This window comes from Rhincodon typus, chromosome 18 (genome assembly GCF_021869965.1).
Source record: "Rhincodon typus isolate 14 chromosome 18, sRhiTyp1.1, whole genome shotgun sequence".
Classification (NCBI taxonomy): domain Eukaryota; kingdom Metazoa; phylum Chordata; class Chondrichthyes; order Orectolobiformes; family Rhincodontidae; genus Rhincodon; species Rhincodon typus.
Genome location: NC_063349.1, coordinates 19,199,167 through 19,221,330, shown reverse-complemented (window position 1 = coordinate 19,221,330; position 22,164 = coordinate 19,199,167). Strand labels below are relative to the sequence as shown.

Sequence of the window (22,164 nt, the reverse complement as noted above, 5' to 3'; positions counted from 1 at the left end):
TGGAAATCGAAATACATTACATCTACTGTTTACCTTATCAAATCCTCAAAAACATCAAATTTATTAAACAATTTCTTTCAATGGAAGGGAAATGATCAAGCAAAGTTTGAAAACCTTAAAGAATGAGACGTGATCTGATCAAAAGATTAATGGAAAGCTTGAACTGGTACATACAAACAGACTGCTTCCTTCAGCAGGAGGGAATACTGCAGGGGTGAAAAACGCTCCTACAAGTACCACTTTTTGAATGAGATGTCATGCAAAGATTCCATCTTCCCACGTGGATTGCTTTGAAGTATCCCGTGGCTCTACTACCCTGGCTAAATTCTGCCTTCAGTCATCACAGATACAGATTTTTGGCCAATTATCATATGACAACGGGAATTTGCTCTGTGCATACTGTCTACAACATTTCATAAATTTCAAGCGACTAGATTTCAAAAAGTACTTAATTATCCGTAATCACAAGATTTGCTCGTGCTTTGTGAATTCATTGTTATTTTTCCTATGGAAAACTGAGGGAAACCAAACAAAAACTAAGCCTATTTGGCAGTGAGATTAAAAACTGATGAAAATGGTAGGTTACAGATATACCAGCTGGGACATTGCAGGTGAGTAGAACTTGAGAAACAATTGCAGACAAGCTTCAAGAAGGAGCTCATTCCTTCAAATCAACCTCAATTTTGCACTGTGGTATTTAATCCAGCTTAATTCCCTACATGGAGGTGTCACAAAGGCAAAAGCTTATGTAAGAATAAAACTCAATGCCAAAGTAAGAGAGAAAACTTCAGGTCCTATTTGAACATTGAAACCTACACCATTCAATGTAATATTCCAGAAATGAGTTAGTCACAGTTGCAACATACCAAGAAATCAGAGTTCCTATTCAAGCAAAAATGTATAGAAGTCCTCTATTTAGCTATTGGGCACAGGACTAGTACAAGGTATCAACACGATCTTTGACAAAACCAAGGTGATCTCAAGAACTCAAGCAATTAAGCGCAAAACCATTGCAAATGTCATGCTTCACGTCCACTAAACAGGAAGCAACTATTCCACAAAGAGATCAATTTTTGTGCCTGACTTTATCCCAGTATCCATCAGATTTTATTTCCATCTGATGCAAGCACAAATCAACACATAACTAATAGGAAATTTCTCTTTTCAAAACACAGCTTTAGATTTTCATAGTATCAGTATTCTGTGAACCAGTTCAATACTCAGCACAGACCAACATGAACCTGCCAAAATTACTCCAATGACAAACAAAACCCAGCCATACATTTTCACCATGCACAGTGTATAATCCACAGGTGATCACTTCCACTTCCTCAAGATCAATTAGAGATGGGCAATAAATGGTGACCTTGCCTGTGTGATGCATGCATCCCAGAAGTGCATTTTCAAAATAAAAAAGGTTGACTGGAAGTTAATGAGAATATTTCCAACATGTTTTTTCCAAGAGTTTTTCCAACTTATTTGACTGTTTGTAGCTTTGGAAACTGATGACAAAACAAAAATTGACAGCTCTGCCCTTTCAAATTTAAAACTGCCCATATTCTTCCACTAATATGCCCCAAATTTACCTTCAAATCAGCTAAACTCCCTTAAACAGAGTCATAAATTTGAAACACAATAGAAAACTTGAAAACGTGGTAATTTAGTAACTCAAAACTCACCTGTACTGATGTGACAGGAACTGGTACATTTGTCACAGTTTCTGGACTCAGGGCACGTCTTAATTGGGCATCCAAAGTGTCTAACGGTTGTTGTGACTGAAGGACGACAGAAGTTTTAATAAGTTAGTTATCCACAAATTCACGCTGCACCATAAATAGCAGTGCACTTCTAATACTCATTGATACTTCAGCTGAAATATTATTGTAGCTACAGTTTCAACTTCCCCTGGTTTTGAATCAAACCTATGGTAGAGTTCTTACATAAAATTCTCAAAAATAGGAATGCAAAAACACTGAATTCCTAGTATTATTGCACAAAAAAAAGGTCAATATTGATTCACACCTTAATTTTAAGTTCAAAACCACTGACTTGGCAATCTCTAAAAAGGGTGGGGGTAACTAAGAGTTACAGAAAGTATTTTCTTGGACTAGCTATTAAGTTCTGAGCAAAAGGCTCCTTGCCACCAGAAACCAATGAAGCTGCAGATCTATAGACTTATTTGCCTATTTGGTCAGTAGTTTGTAGCCCTGGACAAAAATATTTAAGAGATAACGTGAAAAATCTAAAACAGATGCATCTCACATTTTACTTTCTACAATGGCTCACATGCCAATGTCTTATTGAATATATTCTGTTCAAACATTGGAGCCAACTATAGAATCACAGAATGATTACAATACAAAAAGAGGTCATTTAGCCCAACAATTCTGTACCACTTCTCTGTAAGAATACTTTAGCTCATCCAATTCCCTCACCCTTTTGCCATAGCCATGCAGGCATTTATTCAATTCCCTTTTCAAAACCACACATAAATCAGCTGCCACTCCATACAAAGGCAGTGAAGCCCAGATCCTAATCATCATGGTATTAAAAAAAAAGAGTTCTGCCTCATTTGTCATTCAGCTTCTCCAGAGGTCGTCATCCCTGGAACCCTTCTTAGAAATGTTTCCGGCACTCGCCTTCACATCTTTCTGAAAGTGTGATGTCCAGAACAGCATGCAATACTCCAGTTGTATATAAACCAATATTTATAAAAGGTTCATCATAACCACCTTGCTTTCATGTTCTATACCTCAATATCGAAAACCTAGACTCCTACCCTGCAGCCCAATGGTCTCAATGTGAACTTCACAAGCTCCCCACCCCCGACCTCATCCCAAGACCAGCCCAACTCGTCCCCGTCTCCTTGACCTGTCCATCTTTTCTCTCACCTATCCACTCCTCCCACCTCACTGACCAACACCACCACCCCCACCCCCCACCGACTTCCTACCTACTAGCCTCATCCCCGCCTCTTTGACCTGTCTGTCCTCCCTCAACTGACCAACCCCCATTCCAACTCCCTACGTACACTCACCTTTACTGGCTCCATCCCTGCCTCCTTGACCTGTCCATCTTCTCTCCACCTATCTGCTCCTTTATCCACCTTCCATCATCGTCTCCCACTCTCTCTATTTATTTCAGCGTCCCCTTCCCCTCTCCCATTTCTGAAGAAGGGTCCAGACCCGAATCATCAGCGTTCCTACTGCTCTGATGCTGCCTGGCCTGCCGTGTTCATCCAGCTCTACACTTTATTATCTCAGACTCCAGCATCGGCAGTTCCTACTATCTCTGCATGAATTAGTAACCACTTTCTCAACCTGCCTGACACTTTAAGCAACTGTGATAACAAGGTGGGGCTTGTGAAATTGGTTTGCAACAAACAACTACACCTCCCAGTCACGAACCATTTCAACTCCCCCTCCCACTCCTTGGACGACGTGTCCATCCTGGGCCTCCTGCATTGCCACAATGATGCCACCCAAAAGCTGCAGGAACAGCATCTCATATTTCGCTTGGGAACCCTGCAGCCCAAGGGTATCAATGTGGACTTCACAAGCTTCAAAATCTCCCCTCCCCCTACCGCATCCCAAAACCAGCCCAGCTCGACCCGCCTCCCTAACCATTCCTCCCGCCTCAAGCCCCACCCCCATCTCCTACCCACTAACCTCATCCCGCCTCCTTGACCTGTCCGGGCTCCCTGGACTGACCCATCGCCTCCCTAACTCCCCACCTACATTCACCTTTACTGGCTCCAACCCCGCCTCTTTGACCTGTCTGCCTCGTCTCCACTTATCTTCTCCTCTATCCATCTTCTATCCGCCTCCCCCTCTCTCCCTATTTATTTCAGAATCCCCTTCCCCTCCCCCATTTCTGAAGAAGGGTCTCGACCCAAAACGTCAGCTTTCCTGCTCCTCCGATGCTGCTTGGCCTGCTGTGTTCATCCAGCTCTACACCTTGTTATCTCAGATTCTCCAGCATCAGCAGTTCCTACTATCACTTTAAGCAGCTGTTTCTGTTTCATACCCCTTTTACAACTATAGCTATTAACTGGCATGCCTCTCCTCATTCTTCCTTCCTAAATGCATCGTCACACTACGCTGTATTAAATTGTCGGTGCTATGTATTAATGTATTTCACCAGCTTGTCTTTGCCTGGCCTTCTGTCCAGAGAGTGTCTATCACAATACACCTCATACTTAATATTTTCAGGCTTTGTGTCATCTGCAACATCTGAATTTGTGCCTTGTGCAACCAAACTTTAGTCGTTCTATTTCCTGTCACTTAGTCAATTTTGGATCCTTGCTGCCACTGACCCTTTCATTCCATGGGCTTCAACTTTGCTAACATGGCTATTATGTGGCAAGTTAGCACACACCAACCGCAATACCTCATCAACCTTCTGTTCAACAACAAGCTCAACAACAAAAGACAACCAGCAAATTGAACAACTTTCGTTCAAATTCACGCCAGCTTACTGTTAATTAAACCTAATTTGTCCAAATCACCATTTATTTCAAACCAAAGTTAAACTAATTAGCCTAATAATCCCCTACATCCTTTTTCAAACAAAAGTGTAGCATTTTCATTGATAATTTAAATGCTTTAAACCTATGATCACTGCTCCCCAATATGCTCTCATCCATCTATTTGAAAGCCTCATTCTTCAGAACGAGAGCCAGCCAAGTCTCCTGCCTCATTAGGCGAGAGATTCATTGGTTAATAAAACTCTTCCGAATAAACTTCAGTAAATATTCTCCCTCTCAGACAGCTAAACTATTGAAAGGGCAAAAGTTGAAAAACAGTACAAGTCAGGCTGCTGGAACCAAGTGCAACCAGTAGGTTTTTCTGCATAGCCAAGTGTGTGACAAATTTCAAGTGATAATGTTAGAATGTTGCCTGTGTAACAAACTAACTGCGCAATCAGATGATTTAAACTATCACTAATTAGATCTAAAAGACTAATCACTAAAAGACCTTGGCCGACTGAAAAAGTATGATTGTAATCAAGAGTAACTGATTGTGGGAATTTGCATGCCATCTTCGAATCCTGATCGAATAAACTGGTGAACAAGGAAACTCTAGTCTCATCAGGTCACAGAGTGAGGAAGGCAGTTTGAACTCTCAGCCTTTATTGGGATAATTAAAATCCATATTATTCTACAGTTCTTGCACCTCTCCAATTTTCCTGAAAATTTTCACTAGTTGGTGAATTACAAATACACTCATAGTATACTGGCACTTGTATAAATTCTGATCTTAAGTGGGACACAGAAATGTAGCACTTAGGAGCAAGAGGAAGTCATTTAGCCTTGTGGGGCTGCTTCATCGTTCAAGATGATTATGGTTGATTAGGTTGTGGTCTCAATTCTACGTTCCTTCCAGCACCTCATAAGCCTTTCAACTCCCTTGTCTATCAAAAATACATTGACAAGAACTGGAAGACATCTTTTCTCCTTCCAGCACAATAACATTCCTCTTAAATCAAGTGTCACTGCTCCAGTACTACATTTCATTAAGGTTTTGGAGTAGATTTATAGCTCGGGTTATGGGTGTTGTGGTTGGTTGGCTCGCTGAACTGGTTGGTTGTTCCGCAGACGTTTCATTACCCTGCTGGGTAACATCATAGGTGCAGCCTCCGATGAAGCTTCATCATAATAGTGTTTTCATATTCTAATGGCACCTCATTTCTCCTTTCCAATGCTACATTCTACTTCCCACCCCTGGCCAATTTAACTCCACCTCATTTAATACTAGCTCCTGATACCGACTTGAAGCTAAATGTGCGCATGAACATTCTAGCACACTGGTCATCTCCAAACAGCCAGGCTGCCTGACACCACTTGGTGTCGACAGGGGAAGCAATGGCCTAGTGGTATTGTCCCTGGACTGTTAAGCCAGAAACCCAGGTAACGTTCTGGGGACTCGGGCTCCAATCCCACCATGGCAGACAGTGGATATGGAATTCAATAAAAATCTGCAATTAGAAGTCTGGTGATGAAAACAATTGTCAGAAAAACCCTATAGGGAAGGAACTACCATCCTTACCTGGTCAGGCCCACACGTGACTCTAGACCCACAGAAAGTGGTTGACTCTTAATTGCCTTCTCGGCAACTAGGAATGGGCAATGCATGCTGGCATAGCCAGTGATGCCCTCATCCCATGAATGACTATATAAAAGAAGTCAGTGCCCCCATTTGTGGTTCTGGGGCCCATGACTAAGAAGTTGTCATAGAGTCAGACAGTCATAGAGGTCTACTGCACAGAAGTAGTCTCTCTGGCTTATCACGTCTGCGTCTATCAAAATAAGCACCAAACCGTTAAAATTCCGTTTTCCAGATCACAATTTCTCAAACAGTGGAATGTCGACATGATTTGCTCTCTATGTCAATGAAGAGAAAATGCTTGAGGAGGTTTTGATGATTCAGAATGTACCCACAGGTTCAGAGATATTTCATGCAATCGAAAAGGCTTTTTTCCCCCCAAAAGAAGCGTCTGGATTAGAAATACACTGTTGGTCTTATATAGTGATGGAGTAGAGGTGGTGATCAGTAGGAGCTTTCCTTGGCCTTGTTTGAACTGATGCCATGAGACTTCGTGGTATCTGGTATTCAAACTGGCCAACCCAATACATGTAACAAAAGGCCAGAGATCAGGCTAAGGTTGACTGGCTGCCATTCTCTCCCTTGGAATATTTGGTAGCAACAGCTCTGAGTGCAAGTTTGGGTGGCCCTGGAGTGACAGTAATTGTATAAAAGTCACTGCTCCCCCAACCCCCTCCTCATTTCTAGCATATTCTGACTACCCTCCTATCTCTATACTCAACAGCACATGGTATTGGAGTAATCCAGCAGCCACTACCTTTGCAGGTCTTTTTTTTTTGTCTCTTTGGCAACTTGCCCCAGTGTGCCTGCAAGAACTCATTCCACTCTATGATGTTGGTATCAACTGTGGACCACAATCTCAGTGTATTGTCCCCTTGAACACTCTGCAACTGCACAGTGACATGTGTTGGCTGATGCATCATGGAGACAACATGCCAACCTGAAATCAAGTCTGCTGCAGCTGCAAAAACATCTATTTGACCAAACTGTAGAATTCTCCCATTACTACTTTTTTCCTACAAAATAGCCTCCTCCCTCACGAGCATAGTTATCCACATATTCTCCAGCTCCAAAACCCTAGGTGATGACACCCTCTGCATTTGAGAAACATCCAAGACCTTGGAGTGCACAGTTCCTTGCAAGTGGAGCCCCAGTGGACAGGATTGTGAATAAGGCATTTGGTATGCTTGCCTTTATTGTTCAGTGCATTGAGTTGGGAGGTCATGTTGTGGCTGTACAGGACACTGGTTAGGCCACTATTAGAATACTGCATCTAATTCTGGTCTCCCTGCTATAAAAAGGACGCTGAGAAACTTGAAAGGATTCAGAAAAGATTTACAAGGATGTTGCCAGGGTCGGAGGGTTTAAGTTATATACAAAGGCTGAATAGACTAGGGCTATTTTACCTGCAGCAACAGAGGCTGAGCGGTGACCTTCTCGAGGTTTATAAAATGAGGGGCATGGAGAGAGTAAATAGGCCTATTCATGTACCCATCCAGATGCCTTTTAAAATGTTGTAATTGCACCTATCTCCACCAATTTCTCTGGCAGTTCATTCCATACACGCACCACCCACTGTGTGAAAAAAGTTGCCCCTCAGGTCCCTTTTAAATCTTTCCGCTCTCACCTCAAACCTATGCCATCTAGTTTTGGACTCCCTCACCCTGGAGAAAAGACCTTGTCTATTCACCCTATCCATGCCCCACATGATTTTATAAACTTCTTTAAGGTCACCTCTCAGCCTCCAACACTCCATGGAAAATAGCCCCAGCCTATTCACCCTCTCCCTATAGCCTCAACCCTTCAACCTTCACAACATCCTTGTAAAGCTTTTCTGAACCCTTTCAAGTTTAACAACATTTTTCCTCTAGCAGGGAGACCAGAACTGAACGCAATATTTCAAATGTGGCCAAATCAATGTCCTGCTTATGCACAACATGACCTCCCAACTCCTATACCTAATACACTGACCAATAAAGACGAGTGTACCAAAGCCTTCTTCACGACCCTCTCTACCTGTGACCCCACTTTTAAAGGAACCATGAACCTGCATTAGATCCTGAGGAAGGGTCACCGGACCCGAAACGTTTTTTCCTTCACAGATGCTGCCAGACCTGCTGGGCTTTACCAGCAACTTTGTTTTTGTTCCCAATTTACAGCATCCATAGTTATGTCAGTTTTTAAACCTGCATTCCAAGGTCGCTTTGCACGGCAACACTCCAAGGCCTTACCAGTAAGGTGTACAAGCCAACCCAACAGCAAACAGAGTTGAGCTAGATGCTAAAATACATCTAAGTGAGCTTATTATCACAAGTGGATGCTTATCCATTGGTTGCAGATGATGTTGCTGAAAGTGAGGTGAAAGAGAAGTCATTAAAAATCCTCGAGGAACTCCAAATAAGACTGAAAATAAAAACAAAAACATTCTTGGAGATGCTCTGGCTACTTTGGATAAGATGTAAATGTTGATGGAGGAAAAGAGACAAAGGAGGAAGTTAACGTTATCAACTATTTCAATTGATATCCAATATCAAAGAGGTGAAACACCATGTAAACAGAGGATTTTCTTGGACTTTCTTCAATCTCCAATTTGTTGACAGATCTAGAAATAAACACAAGGAAGCCATAGGTCCAAATTCACCATTCCTCACCAAACATGCTGCTGTTGATGCACCACTAACCTCATATTTTGTCGCAAATTATCAGTCTATCTCACATATTTTACAAAATAAATCTAATTTGCATTAATTGCTTCAGCTATATGCCTCAGGAGTCTGCTTCACATTGGTTCAATGAAATATTGTCTCTGCATTCATTTTTAATCCCCCTCTTTCTTCAAGTGTGCATCATGTTCTCTGGTTCTACTTTCCAAACAGTGATCCCCCTCATCTAGTTGCGAAACAGAGGTGGGCATTTGGATTGAGGGTTGTTGGGTTACTTGAAGATGGTTTTCGAAATAGACATTGTAAAAGTAATAAAATCACTTAGGGAGTCTGAACAGATACGATTTGGAATGGAGAAAAAGAAAGGATCCAAAACAATCATGAAGTTAGGGAGGATACAAGATATGATTAAAGGGGTGGTTAAGGTTATGATTACAGAAAATCTTAAAAAGGAAATCAGAGAAGCAAAGCCTAGTTTGAAGACTAAAAGCACTGAATGTGTATCAGGGGTAAGCAGAAAGTCATGTCCAGGAAGAAATTAACATAAGGATTAGGGTGGGGGTGGGGATGGAAATAGCCTTCTCTCTCAAACCAGATATTAAACTAAAGCAACAATGTTCTCAGGTAAACACAGAATCACACAATATTATTTCCAAGATGACCAGAGGAATCCTTCCCAATGTTCCAACCAATACTTACCTCTCAATCAGTATCACAAAATAAATTCTGGTCATTATCACATTGCTGTTCAGATGATCTTGCTTTGCAAGGCTGAATTATTTGCCATGCTTCTGACATTACAATAGCTTTACAAAAAGAGTAAATTCAATATCTTGGGATAGCAAGAGAGAGTAAACAGTTATGACGGGTTAGAATAGAGATCAGGGTAGGCAAAGTACCTCAGGAAGGAAGATGAAAGCGGTCCTGCTAGGTTAATGATGGAGGTGCCAGTGTTGGACTGGGGTGGACAAGGTCAGAAGTCAGACAACACCAGGTTATAGTCCAACAAGTTTATTTGAAATCGCAAGCTTTCACAGCATTGCCCCTCCATCAGGTGAAGTGCCTGACAAAGGGGCAAAACACTGAAAGCTTGTGATTTCAAATAAACCTATTGGACTATAACCTGATGTCATCTGACTTCTGATCTGCTAGTTGAAGATAGACAGCAGATCCTGTGAAGGGATAAATTAAGAGCGAGAAAGTAGTAGTGAACTCAGGTCTGGAATTTAAGCTAGAAAAAGTGTACATACGACTGGACATAGACTGCCATGTTCTGGAGGCATATGAAAGTACAGGCAATAGCAAATGCTGACAACAAAATGACATTGTGAATCAATCTAAAAGATTCAAGTACAATGAAGTCTACTTGCATGGTGGTACATGTGGTTTTTAAAAAGTCTACCAAGAAATTAGTACATTCCCTTTGCTCCCAGGACACAGTATCATGATGGAGCACTGCTAGTTGAAGTGATCAACACAATACTCTACTCAAAGGAAACACTACGGTCACATCAGTAACTGTCCACACCTCATGCACATTGGAACATTTTCAGCAGAATCCACCTTACATGGATTTATGAAAATGACAGTAGCTTTGATGTTTCCTGCATAAAATTACTACAGTAGGTGCTAAACCATTTTTCAACACAGTTTGTTGGATGAGTTAACAATATTGAAGCACAGTTAATTAACCAAGTTGCAAATAACCTAACCTATATTATTAATTGATGCATTGAGCGCTCCAAAACCACTAACCGCTGCATGCACATTAAAGAGCATTCTGTGATTAGAAACACTCATGAAATAGAACATTTGCATGTACATTGATCGATCTGTCATACATTGTCTATTTCTTCTGTTAACCTGATATAGATCAAAGGGATCAATTTATCAAACCCTTGGGTGTTGCACTTTGATGTGATAACTTAAAGTGAAATGGTTAATAAGCATGACACAGAACATGCAACAGATAACTTGCAATGAAGAGATGAATTACATGCAAACATGGCACAGAGAGTAATGAATTCACAAAAGAGCACACTGGGTAACATTATTGCACCTGGGTTAGTGAAGGTCCTGGAAAAGATGGCAACTGCTCAGTGGGTGGAGTGAGAGCTTGTTTTAATTGCTGATCAAGAGCTTCCGTGCTTAGCTGTTGCACCTACAAGTAATGAATGGGAAGAGCAATTGCATCAACCAAGGCTTAGACCAAATGGCTCAGCAAATATAGGTTTTGAATGATATTCTCAATTTATCGTATCAACAGGCTATTCCAATTTAGACAAAGAATTTAGCATTCTATAACAAAATCTAATATTCAAATACAACAAACAAAGTGAAATAAGCAAAACAAAACGTTCAAAGTATATTCTAGAGTTTTAGTAAATCACTATGCAGCATTTTCTGTGTTTGATCACAAATTCCATTACCGGTAAAATAATATTCCATCACATTATTTATTTCTACAGTTTGTGACAGAGTTGAAGTTATCTTTATCGCAATTTGGTAACTGATATCAAAAGTAATCTTGATCAAAACAAACAAGGGAGCTACAATTTTCATACTAAGATGCGACTTGAAGTGATATGTGCTCCTCCCATGTATAGTTTCAACAGTTATCAAATCCTGTGCCTCTCATGTGGATTTAAAGGCACCAACAGCAGAGACCTGGCAACAGGAACTACAGTCATCTTGTGACATATGTGACCACATATAGACATGACCATATGTGACCACCTTATTGAATATAATTGACAGATTAAAAGAGGGGTGGGATGGTACATAAAATAAATAAAGTAAACTCAGAAATTTGGTACAGGTTGGATTGGCACCACAGACCAGCGCTCAAAGCTAAATTATCGTACAAATTCTCAGACAAAAGAAATTGAATTAATTTACGTATGGTTTTTGTTTTGCTTTCTCACACACAGACCTTTAAACTATGCACTTAAGTTTCTTAAACTTCTGGTTAACTTACTGGTAATCTGCCAAGTGGTGGCTTGGAAGGTGGAGTGCCTGGCCGCCCTGCAGTTGTAATGACACTCGTCAAGGATACGGTATAACTGGCAGGAGTCAAAGGTTGTTGGACAGTTAAAGGAAGTCCTGTAGGGCCAAGAGGTAGACTAGAAGGAGGTATGACAGACCCTGTGGCAGTTACTGGGTAGGATGCAACGGTAACTGTTGAAGTCCCTGGAGCAGCAGATGCTTTTCCTGAAATGAGCAAACTATCAACTGTGGTAGATTCTGCAACCAATCCCATCTCCGAAGAGGCTGAAATGTGAGCACAGCCTGCAGCACTATGTTCACTGAACAAGGATCGAAGCTTTTCATCTAAGGTCTTGATATTATCAATGCCTGTTCCTTTGGTGTTCAAATCTATGTCGACTTCAGAGCAATGAATATGGGGTTGATTTGGAAGAAAAGCTGTTTGAGGCCGACTGTGAATCAGTGTTTGTTGAACAGAAGGAATACTGCAAACAGGCTGTGCAGTTCCTGTGCCAGGTATAGGGGTCTGGGTTGCCAGGGGCACAGAAATGCCCACTGTTTGAGGTAGGATGGCATGTTGCGAAGTAACTGTTTGAACCACAGGAGATTGAGTGCCACAAACAGGCAATAATGGTGGTGAGGTGGAAACTGCCAGCGTGATTATATTACCATCCATCGGATGGATTTCTGCTTGGGTTGCACTATACAAATTCTCTTTCTGGCTCTGAAACAAGTTCATTGAAACTGAAGATTCTGCCAGGCTGACCACAGATCCCCCATTAAGCTGTTGAGGGGCTGGCAAAATCACAGCTTCAGTGGAAGATGGGGAAACAGACGTTGAAGGTCCTACACTGATAGTAGTTTCTTCAAGCAGAGCTTGACTAACTTGTGATGTTAATGGTGGCACTAATGAGCTTACAACTGAAACACTCGTGACATGACCACTAATTAGTTGCTGACCTGACTGAGAGGTCCAAGGTGGAGATGCACAACTTGGAACACTAACAGCAGCAGCAGGGCCACCAACAGACAGCTGTGCTGACTGAGAGGTTGGAGGAAGCAATATGGAACTCGGGCCAATGACACCAGCAATGCTTTCACTATTTAACTCAGCTGGCTGAGATTGAATATTCTGTACCATGGCTTGGGATGCAGAACTAGCAGTTATGAGACTAGCTGGTGCTGATGACGATACCGCCATTTGTATATGAATTCCTTGTCCAATACTGGTCATTTCTGGATGTGCCATAGTAAATGGTGCCATAGTTTGATTGAAGATTGGAGGAGCGGTATTAGGACCTTCTTGAAACGGTTTATGCTTTAAATCTGAAAAGGCTTGTTGCAAGCTCACTGAAGAAGCTGAGTGTGATAGGTTTAGATTGGGACTATGGGAACCAGCTGTAAAAGAACAAAGAACATCTCAATTAGAACAAATAACATTTTTCAATACAAGACCTCTAAAGAGCAAATTCAATCTTCCCATAACATGGTTCTTTTTAAATAAGAGTTTCAATGCCAGTTCATACCTCCATCAGTGGAAGAGCTTCCTCAACTGTCTACAGTGGTGAGATATTAAATATATAGCTTTCAAACAAAATACCATATGCAATACTAATACTCTTTTAAATCTTGTAACAGTGGCTATTTCCATTCATTGGGTCTAAATGCTTTTTCATGTAAAGGGAAAAAATGTCTACCATAGCTGACCGTTTGAATCATGTCATTAATGAAGCTAAGTAGAGCCGACCTACCTTGCTTCTATTCCCCCATTAGTGAAGCCAAGGATCCAACACACTTTTTCAACAGCTCTCTCATTCTAACATCCAAAGATCTATGTACATCCATCCACATCTGCATTCCTACACATCTCGTTTAATGTTTGATCATTTAGTTCACACACCTTCTCATGTTTTACTAGCAAAAATGTATCACTTTACACTTGGTTGATACAGTTTCTTTGCTGTGTGTCTGCCGATTTCACCAGTATATCATTTTATCCATTGTCTAGTACATATTTAAATTTCTTCTATTTGGAAATTAGGATGTTAGCCCTTGCATATAACATAACATGGACTTGAATACCCAGGATATGAATAAATATCAAAAAACAGTGACTCCTATGGAACAACTTGAATATTTTCAGATTGGAAAAAAATATATCAACTATTCTCCACTGCTGTCTGCTTTCCATCACATTGCCAATTTTATATCAGCACTTCATTATTCTTTTAATTAGATAGCTTAAATTTTACTGACAAGTCTAATTTTCCAATCAGTTGAATGGCTTCTGAAAGTCTAGATACATAAAGTGAACCATCCACATCAGTGCTGTTATTCCAAACAACACAATTAAGTTAATTAACATTTTTAAAGTAAATTTGTGTTGACTTTCTTTTATTAGCCCAAACTTTTCTAAATATCAATTAATTTTATCCCTGTGCATCGACTGTTATTTTTTATTAGAATACAAAGAAGAACAAAGAAAATTACAGCACAGGAACAGGCCCTTCGGCCCTCCAAGCCTGCGCCAATCCAGATCCTCTATCTAAACCTGTCGCCTATTTTCCAAGGATCTGTATCCCTCTTTTCCCTGCCCATTCATGTATCTGTCTAGATACATCTTAAATGACGCTATCGTGCCCGCCTCTACCACCTCCGCTGGCAACACGTTCCAGGCACCCACCACCCTCTGTGTAAAGAACTTTCCACGTATATCTCCCTTAAACTTTTCCCCTATCACCTTGAAATCGTGATCCCTCGTAATTGAGTCCCCCACTCTGGGGAAAAAGCTTCTTGCTATCCACCCTGTCTATACCTCTCATGATTTTGTAGACCTCAGTCAGGTCCCCCCTCGACCTCTGTCTTTCTAATGTAAATAATCCTAATCTGCTCAACCTCTCTTCATAGCTAGCGCCCTCCTTACCAGGCAATATCCTGGTGAACCTCCTCTGCACCCTCTCCAAAGCGTTCATATCCTTTTGGTAATGTGGCGACCAGAACTGTACACAGTATTCCAAATGTGGTCGAACCAAAGTCCTATACAACTGCAACATGACCTGCCAACTCTTGTACTCAATACTCCATCCGATGAATGAAAGCATGCCGTATGCCTTCTTGACCACTATCGAACTGCGTTGCCACCTTCAGGGTACAATGGACCTGAACACCCAGATCTCTCTGTGCATCAATTTTCCCCAGGGCTTTTCCATTTACCGTATGGTTCGCTCTTGAATTGGATCCTCCAAAATGCATCACCTCGCATTTTCCTGGATTGAACTCCATCTGCCATTTCTCCACCCAACTCTCCAATCTATCTATATTCTGCTGCATTCTCCAACAGTCCCCTTCACTATCTGCTACTCCACCAATCTTAGTGTCATCTGCAAACTTGCTAATCAGACCATCTATACCTTCCTCCAGATCATTTATGTATATCACAAACAACAGTGGTTCCAACAGGGATCCCTGTGGAACATCACTGGTCACAGTTCTTCATTTTGAGAAACTCCCTTCCACTACAACTCTGTCTCCTGTTGCCCAGCCAGTTCTCTATCCATCAAGCCAGTACACCCTGGACCTCATGCGACTTCACTTTCTCCATCAGCCTACCACGGGGAACCTTATTTATGCATTAGTTTTATTTGGGGAGTGGGGGGCATTCTTTGCAGGTTTTTTTTTTTAAAGAAAGGAGGGACACAGTGGTATAGCATCACTTAACCGGCTCTGGGAATATTCGTTTAAATCCCATCCTGGTAACTGATAGAACTTAAATTCAATTCATAAATCTAGAATTAGAAGTTAGTGTAAAACAATGACCACAAAACACTTGCTGTTTGTTGTAAAACTCATTTGGTTCACTGATGCCCTTCAGGAAAGAAAAACAAGTCATCCTTACTTAGTCTTCTCTAAGCAACTGTATACTCTCAGCAACGTGAGTGACTCTTAAATGCCCTCTGAAACGGCCTGAAATATATCAAAATGCTTTGAAGTCTAAAGAAATTAAGTAACAAACTGAGCAACTCACCAAAGCTCCTCCAACAACACCTTCCATACCCATAATTTTTACCATCTAGAAGGACAAGGGCAGCTGGCACATGGGAACAATACCACCTGCGGGTTCCTCTTCAAGCTGCACACTATCGTTCATCAAATACAGTCATTCCTCCATTACCACCAGGTCAAAATCCTAGAACTCCCCGCCCAACAGCATTGCAAGTTTCCCTTCACCTCAAGGACTGCAGGCGCTCAAGAAAGCAGCTCACCACTACCTTTTGTAGGTTCAATAACTGCTGGTTGAACTAGTGATAATCACTTCAATGAATGAAAGAAAACACCTACTATTGAATGAGGAACTACAACAACATGGCAAAATCCAACATGGTCAACTCTGCAAATTCTTCCTTTCCAAAACATAGGGACATGCAAAGAATAAATCAAGCAACATATCATATCATCGTAACCAGAAACATCCTTTACAATGTCTCAAACGCCAATCACCATGCCCTTCCCCGAGTATGCACTGCAACACAAAGGTATACAAATCAGGAGGACATTGCCCTGGGAGTCACAAAATTGACTCCAAAGCTTATGAAATCTAATGCTATCAGGTGAAATATGGACAAAGAAACTTCCAACCTCCTTCCAGTCCACCGACCTATCCCCTAACTGCTGCGTAATCCCTACTCATTGAACCCCTCTGGAAAGAAGCAGAGTTAGGTTTTCACAGGACATGGAGCAGTTCTGCAAAACACATCACACCTGCAAGATGATGGGAAAACCACAATATGCAATAAATCTGATACTTTAATTCCCTATCAGTTTCTGAAGAAACATGAAATAGGGTGTTACTTAACTACGTGAGCCCCTTAACAAAAGCAAAACCTGGACACCGATATATCCTTACAATTATGAACAGGGCTGATCAATTCCCAAATGATACCCCAAGAACAATTACTGCTACGGCAGAGAAGCTAAACCAGTTCTCCAATCAAAATAGACATCTGGATATAACAAGTCTTTTGCAAACTATTCACAGACACAAGGAGCATTAGCAAGAAAACACCAAATCCTCAAGTGGCAGCTGAGGTCATGGATATCCTCACAGCTGGGACAAAGGACTGGAATGTCTGTTGCTTGGCATGAAGATTTGTCTAATGAGTCTACTGCTTTTAGTTCTTTTCAAAGAGTTCACAGACATGAGAAAGAAGTCCTCCAAAACTAATCAAAACCAAAGTTTTTAAAATCCTCTGCTAGACAATGCAGCTGTGCTCTGGCAGTCGCTCACAAGGACATGCAGATAGCTCAAAAATCACACAGCAGTTCAAACAACAATGAAGAAACACCGTCAGTACGTCAAACTCCAAACATGTCAAGCAGGAGAAGAAGTATTTGATTTGTTGCCTATACTCAGTGAACTGCCAGAAGCATGGTTCAGTGATTCTTATAATACAGTAAACAGGATGGTAAATGGACTAATTGACACCCCAGATTGCCAGAAAGAGAACAGGCCATGAACTATCAACATGTTGAATCAATAACAGCATCAAGATGTTTTAGATCCAGAGAAACAGGCTCAAATGAGAGAAATCCAAGATATGTTGTCAAACTACCTAATTTAACAGAGTCAGAGTCAAAGTAGTGAAGATCCCCAATCAGCTTTGTGTCTAAACATAACAATTTGGCCAGATTCTGCATAAACTACAAAAAGGTCAATGCAATGACAAAGGCAGATTCTTAGCCAATTCATCACCTCGAAGACTGTATTCATAGAAATAGCATGCCGGATTTCAAACTAAAATAGATTTGATAAATTACTTCATCGATGAGTTCCTTCGACATCCCAAGCTAAAGAGATATCTGCCTTTGTCACTCAAGGGAGTATTTTTCAATACTGAGTGATGACTTTCAGGCTTAAAAAAAAATCCCCCTACCATTTTTCAGAGATTTGTTAATCAAGTGGTAGCCAGTGTTCCTAACAATAGTTTATGCCATTACAGCATAAACTAAGACTTGGAAGGACCACAAGAGTCTATTAGGAAAATTACAAATCAGTCAATCTGGTAACAAACCTTGCCAAAAGTGAGTTTGCAAAAGCACAGGTAACCTATTTCGAGCATATCATAACAAAGACAAGCGGTGCCAAGAACAAAGGTACAAATATTGGTGGAGTTTCTTGACGTTAAAATAAGTAAGAAATCGTGAGGTTTGTTTTTGGGGATGTGGAATCGGACATAAAGAAACCAGTGAGAAACTTTTCTAATAGTTAAATTGACCAACAATGGAAAAAATCATCCTGGGTTGTGACTGGTTCTTAACCAGAGGTATATGCCCCTGAAGGCAACAGGAAATCACTGATCATAATCCTTTGAGAAAACAGGGATACAGACAAATTAAGGTAGCGGGCAAAAACTCAGTAGATGACAAAGAAATGCGATGTTATGTATATTAGCTAGGAAAATAGAGAGGATAAATGTTATTTAAATATACAGAAAACTGCAGCAGAGGGAGATTTGGGGGTCCACATGCATTAAGTACAAAAATCTAGCATACAAGTTCAGCATGTAATATGGAAAGCAAATGGATTGCAGGCCTTTATTTCAAAAGGGAAATTGAATATCAAAATATACAAATCTTTCTAAACCTATACAACATGCTAGTTAGACCACACCTAGAATACAGTGAAGAGTTCTGGTTCCCTTACCTAAGGAAAGAATTACCAGTATTGCTCGCTGTCCAGAGAGGGTTCACTAGGTTAATCTTGGGCATACAGTGGTTTTCTTATGAGAACAGGTTGAGTAATTTAGGTTTCTACTCATTGACATTCTGAACGAGAAGCAACGTTATTGACAGCTAAATGCTAAGAGGCTGTTTTCTGTTGTTAAAGAGTCTAAAATCAACGGGTATAATTCGCAATTAAGGGGTCATCCATCTTAAGACAGAGATGAGGAAGAATTTCCTCTCTAAAGACAATAATTCTGCTGAATTCTTTACTGCAAGGGCTCTAGAGTTAAGTGTATTCTTTTCCAAGATGGACAAGATTCTTAATCAATAAACGAATGAAGGGTTATGGGAGAAAAGGCAGGACAGTGGGTGTTGAGGATTATCAGAGCAGCCACATCTCATTGAATGGCAAGGCAGGCTCAATGGATCGAATGTCCTACTTCTGCCCTATGTTTTATGGTCTAAAAATTAAAAATTCCACGTTGTTTAGGTGGGGTTTGCTATTGTGGCCTTATCACTTTAAGGCTAGTCATTTTGAGGAAAAAAAATCTGAATTACCAGTGCCTTCTCAAGAATGCAAATTTCAATTATCCAAGTACTAAGAAGGTAGCAGAGATAACTGTACAACTTATAAAGGGAAGTGAAACAGAATATAAATCTTGGAATAAATGTCATTTGAAAAAAGCATTTCTTTTCATTCTCTCCTGTGCCCCACTAAAACAAAGGGGCAGTGGTGTTATGGTGGCTTCATATTCAATCATTTTTGTGGACTTCAGTCTGAAGGATTGTGCATACCGAGACTTTTTGATAAAGACAGTCAACGAGAGGATAATGGAACACTTTGTTAAACAGGACATTTTTTGGAAGACACGTTTTCAGAAAATTGCTATACTTGGTTGCTTGAAGATATGTCACAGACAACTGACTGTTTTTGAAACTTTATTCTACAGCGAGTGTTTTTTCCCAAACTTGGAATTTAAGTTCAACAGCTTTCTGAAAGAAAGATGTTGATCAATTTGCCTTCCGTTTCTGAAGAAATTTTGTAATGAACCCAGTGTAAAACCTTATTGTCCTTTTCAATTATGACTGGAAGACTTCTTGATTCAGTTTCCTGAGCAAGCTCATGTCTGTCAAAATCCCAGAAAGATCTGATTTGGCAACACTCATTTATATTTACCATAAACCAGATTGACGGTCGTCACAATATTCACATTTTTTGGCCTTCAAGAACCAAGACTTATCAGCTAAAACTACGTTTTTTTTCCACTAATTGAATTGCTACAGACAAAAAATCCCGTTCTCTTTCCTCTTTTCCTGGCGTGAATGGGTTTAGGTGTGTTGTATATCTGGGATTATTTATTTCCAGGTACGTATTTATAGCATCATACAGCACAGAGACGGACTCTTCAGATTATTTTTCTAATCAATCATTTCCACTTACCTTTTATTAAAGTGATAATAAACAGGTTCCCATATCCACTCATTTTAGTTATTCTTTCTTCTTCAAATTTAACCCATTTAAGTTTATGTCTTATCCCTGGACTTGGAAATTTCTGAATCCTAGGTCATGTCATTCTGTGTGTGCTATTCCCTCAAGGGAACTTGCAGTTCTTGCACTTGTCTAGGTCATCAACAAACACCAAATACCAAATCAAAATGAACCTCACGTGGCTTTTTGGTGCACTGCATCATGAAGCAATCAGGCATTATATTTACCAAGTCCAATCCCATTTCATAATGTTTTCTACTTCTCCAGAGAACATAGATGATCACCAAGCTAACCTGATTTCATACACCATAGAATCAACCTGTTATATTTTACTTTAAGATAATAAACCAGAAAAGTGTATTATATTTCATACTCAAAATGTTTACATATATGTAAGATAGATTTAAGAAAATTTATATAGACTGATGAGCCTGACATCAGTGGTGGCTAATTTGTTGAAGGGGATTCTGAGGGACAGGATTTACATGTATTTGGAAAGGCAAGGACTGATTAGGGATCGTCAACATGGCTTTGTGCATGGGATATCATGTCTCACAAACTTGACTGAGTTTTTGTTTGAAGTGACAAAAAGAGGATTGATGAAGGCAGAGCAGTGGATATTGTTTGTACAGACTTCAGCAAGGCATTCAACGAGGTTCCGCATGGTAGACTGGTTAGCAAAGTTTGATCACATGGAATCCAGGGAGAGCTAGGCAGTCGAATACAAAATTGGCTTGAAAGTAGGAGACAAGGGACGGTGGTGGAGAGCTGTTTTTCAGACGGGAGGCAAGGGCAAAAATCAGTCCTGGGTCCACTGCTTGTCATTTATGTAAATGATTTTGATGGTAACGTAGAAGGAATGATTAGTAAGTTTGCAGATGACGCCAAAATTGGTGGAGTAGTAGACAATGGTTATCTCAGAGTGCAATGGGATCTTGATCAGATTGGCCAATAGACCAAGGAGTGGCAGATGGAGTTTCATTTAGATAAATGCAAGGTGTTGCATTTTGGTAAGGCAGAATTTATAAATCAGGGCAGGTCTTATATACTTAATGGTAGGGTCCGGAGGAGTGTTACCAAAGAGACTGGGGGATGCAGATTCACAGTTCCTTGAAGATGGAGTCACATGTTGATAGGATAATGAAGGCAGCGTTTGGTAAGCTTGCCTTTATTGGTCAGTGCGTTGCGTATAGGAGTTGGGAGGTTATGTTGCAGCTGTACAGGATATTAATTAGGCCACTTTTAGAATTCTACGTTCAATCTGGTCTCCCTGCTACAGGAAAGGTGTTGTTAAACTTGAAAGAGTTCAGAAATCATTTACATGGATGTTGCTGGCGTTGGAGGGATTGAGCTTTAGGGAGAGGTTGAATAGGCTGTGGCTATCTTTCACGGAGCATTGGAGGCCAAGGGGTGACTTTATAGAAATTTATGAAATCATGAGGGGCATGAACAGAGTAAATAGCAAAGGTCTTTTATCCCCCCAGGGTAGGGGAGTCCAAAACTAGAGGGCCTGGGTTTAAGCTGACAGCAGAAAGATATAAAACGGACATAAGGGGCAACTTTTTCATGCAGAGATGGTGTGTGTATTCAATGAACTGCCTGAGGAAGTGGTGGAGGCTGGTATAATTGCAACATTTAAAAGAATCTCGATGGGTACGTGAATAGTAAGAGCTTAGAGGTTTATGGGCCAAATGCTGGCAAATGGGACTAGATTACTGTAGGATATCTAGTCAGCACGGATGAGTCCAACCAAAGGATCTTCTTCCACGCTGTACAAGTGTTTGACCTTTCACAGAATCACTTCTTTTAACTCTCCAGTGACCCTGGTAGAAAAGCTATCATTTTTTCTTTCTACTTGTCTTTCTGACCAATATATTCAGTAAATTCCTGATTCAATATTCCGGATTAGTCTTAATGGTTGCAGCAAATCCTAACTATATCCACCCACATCTGACATTACTGACATCTTATTTCTAATGCTTCTATGTATGTCGCAGTTTTATTTCCCCATATTTCCCTGTTCTTTAATACACCCTCAATTGTTTTGCTTCAGTGTCACCCATTTCTTCTATGCCAGTTTTTTCTATTACAGGTTTTCCCTGTGAACAAAATTATTTTCTTCTTTCCTACACATTATAAATTATAAACAAGAATATTAAGTTGAATCTCCACCCTTCAGCTCTGAAACTACCTTCATGTATTT

At 40.5% G+C, this 22,164-nt stretch overlaps 1 protein-coding gene across 7 annotated transcripts in view; it reads right to left on the bottom strand.

Annotated features, from left to right (window-relative positions):
- The window catches only part of wnk1b (WNK lysine deficient protein kinase 1b), a 180,687-nt gene that overhangs the window by 33,893 nt on the left and 124,630 nt on the right, over positions 1-22,164 (bottom strand). For 6 of the 7 annotated variants that reach the window (XM_048608023.1, XM_048608019.1, XM_048608021.1 and 3 more), the window contains 3 exons: positions 11,745-13,150; positions 10,827-10,928; positions 1,680-1,775 (listed from right to left, as the gene is read on the bottom strand). In XM_048608023.1, the coding sequence (XP_048463980.1) occupies positions 1,680-1,775; positions 10,827-10,928; positions 11,745-13,150 (1,604 nt within the window). The remainder of the gene's footprint in view (positions 1-1,679; positions 1,776-10,826; positions 10,929-11,744; positions 13,151-22,164) is intronic. The other variant, XM_048608022.1, reaches the window with a different exon arrangement.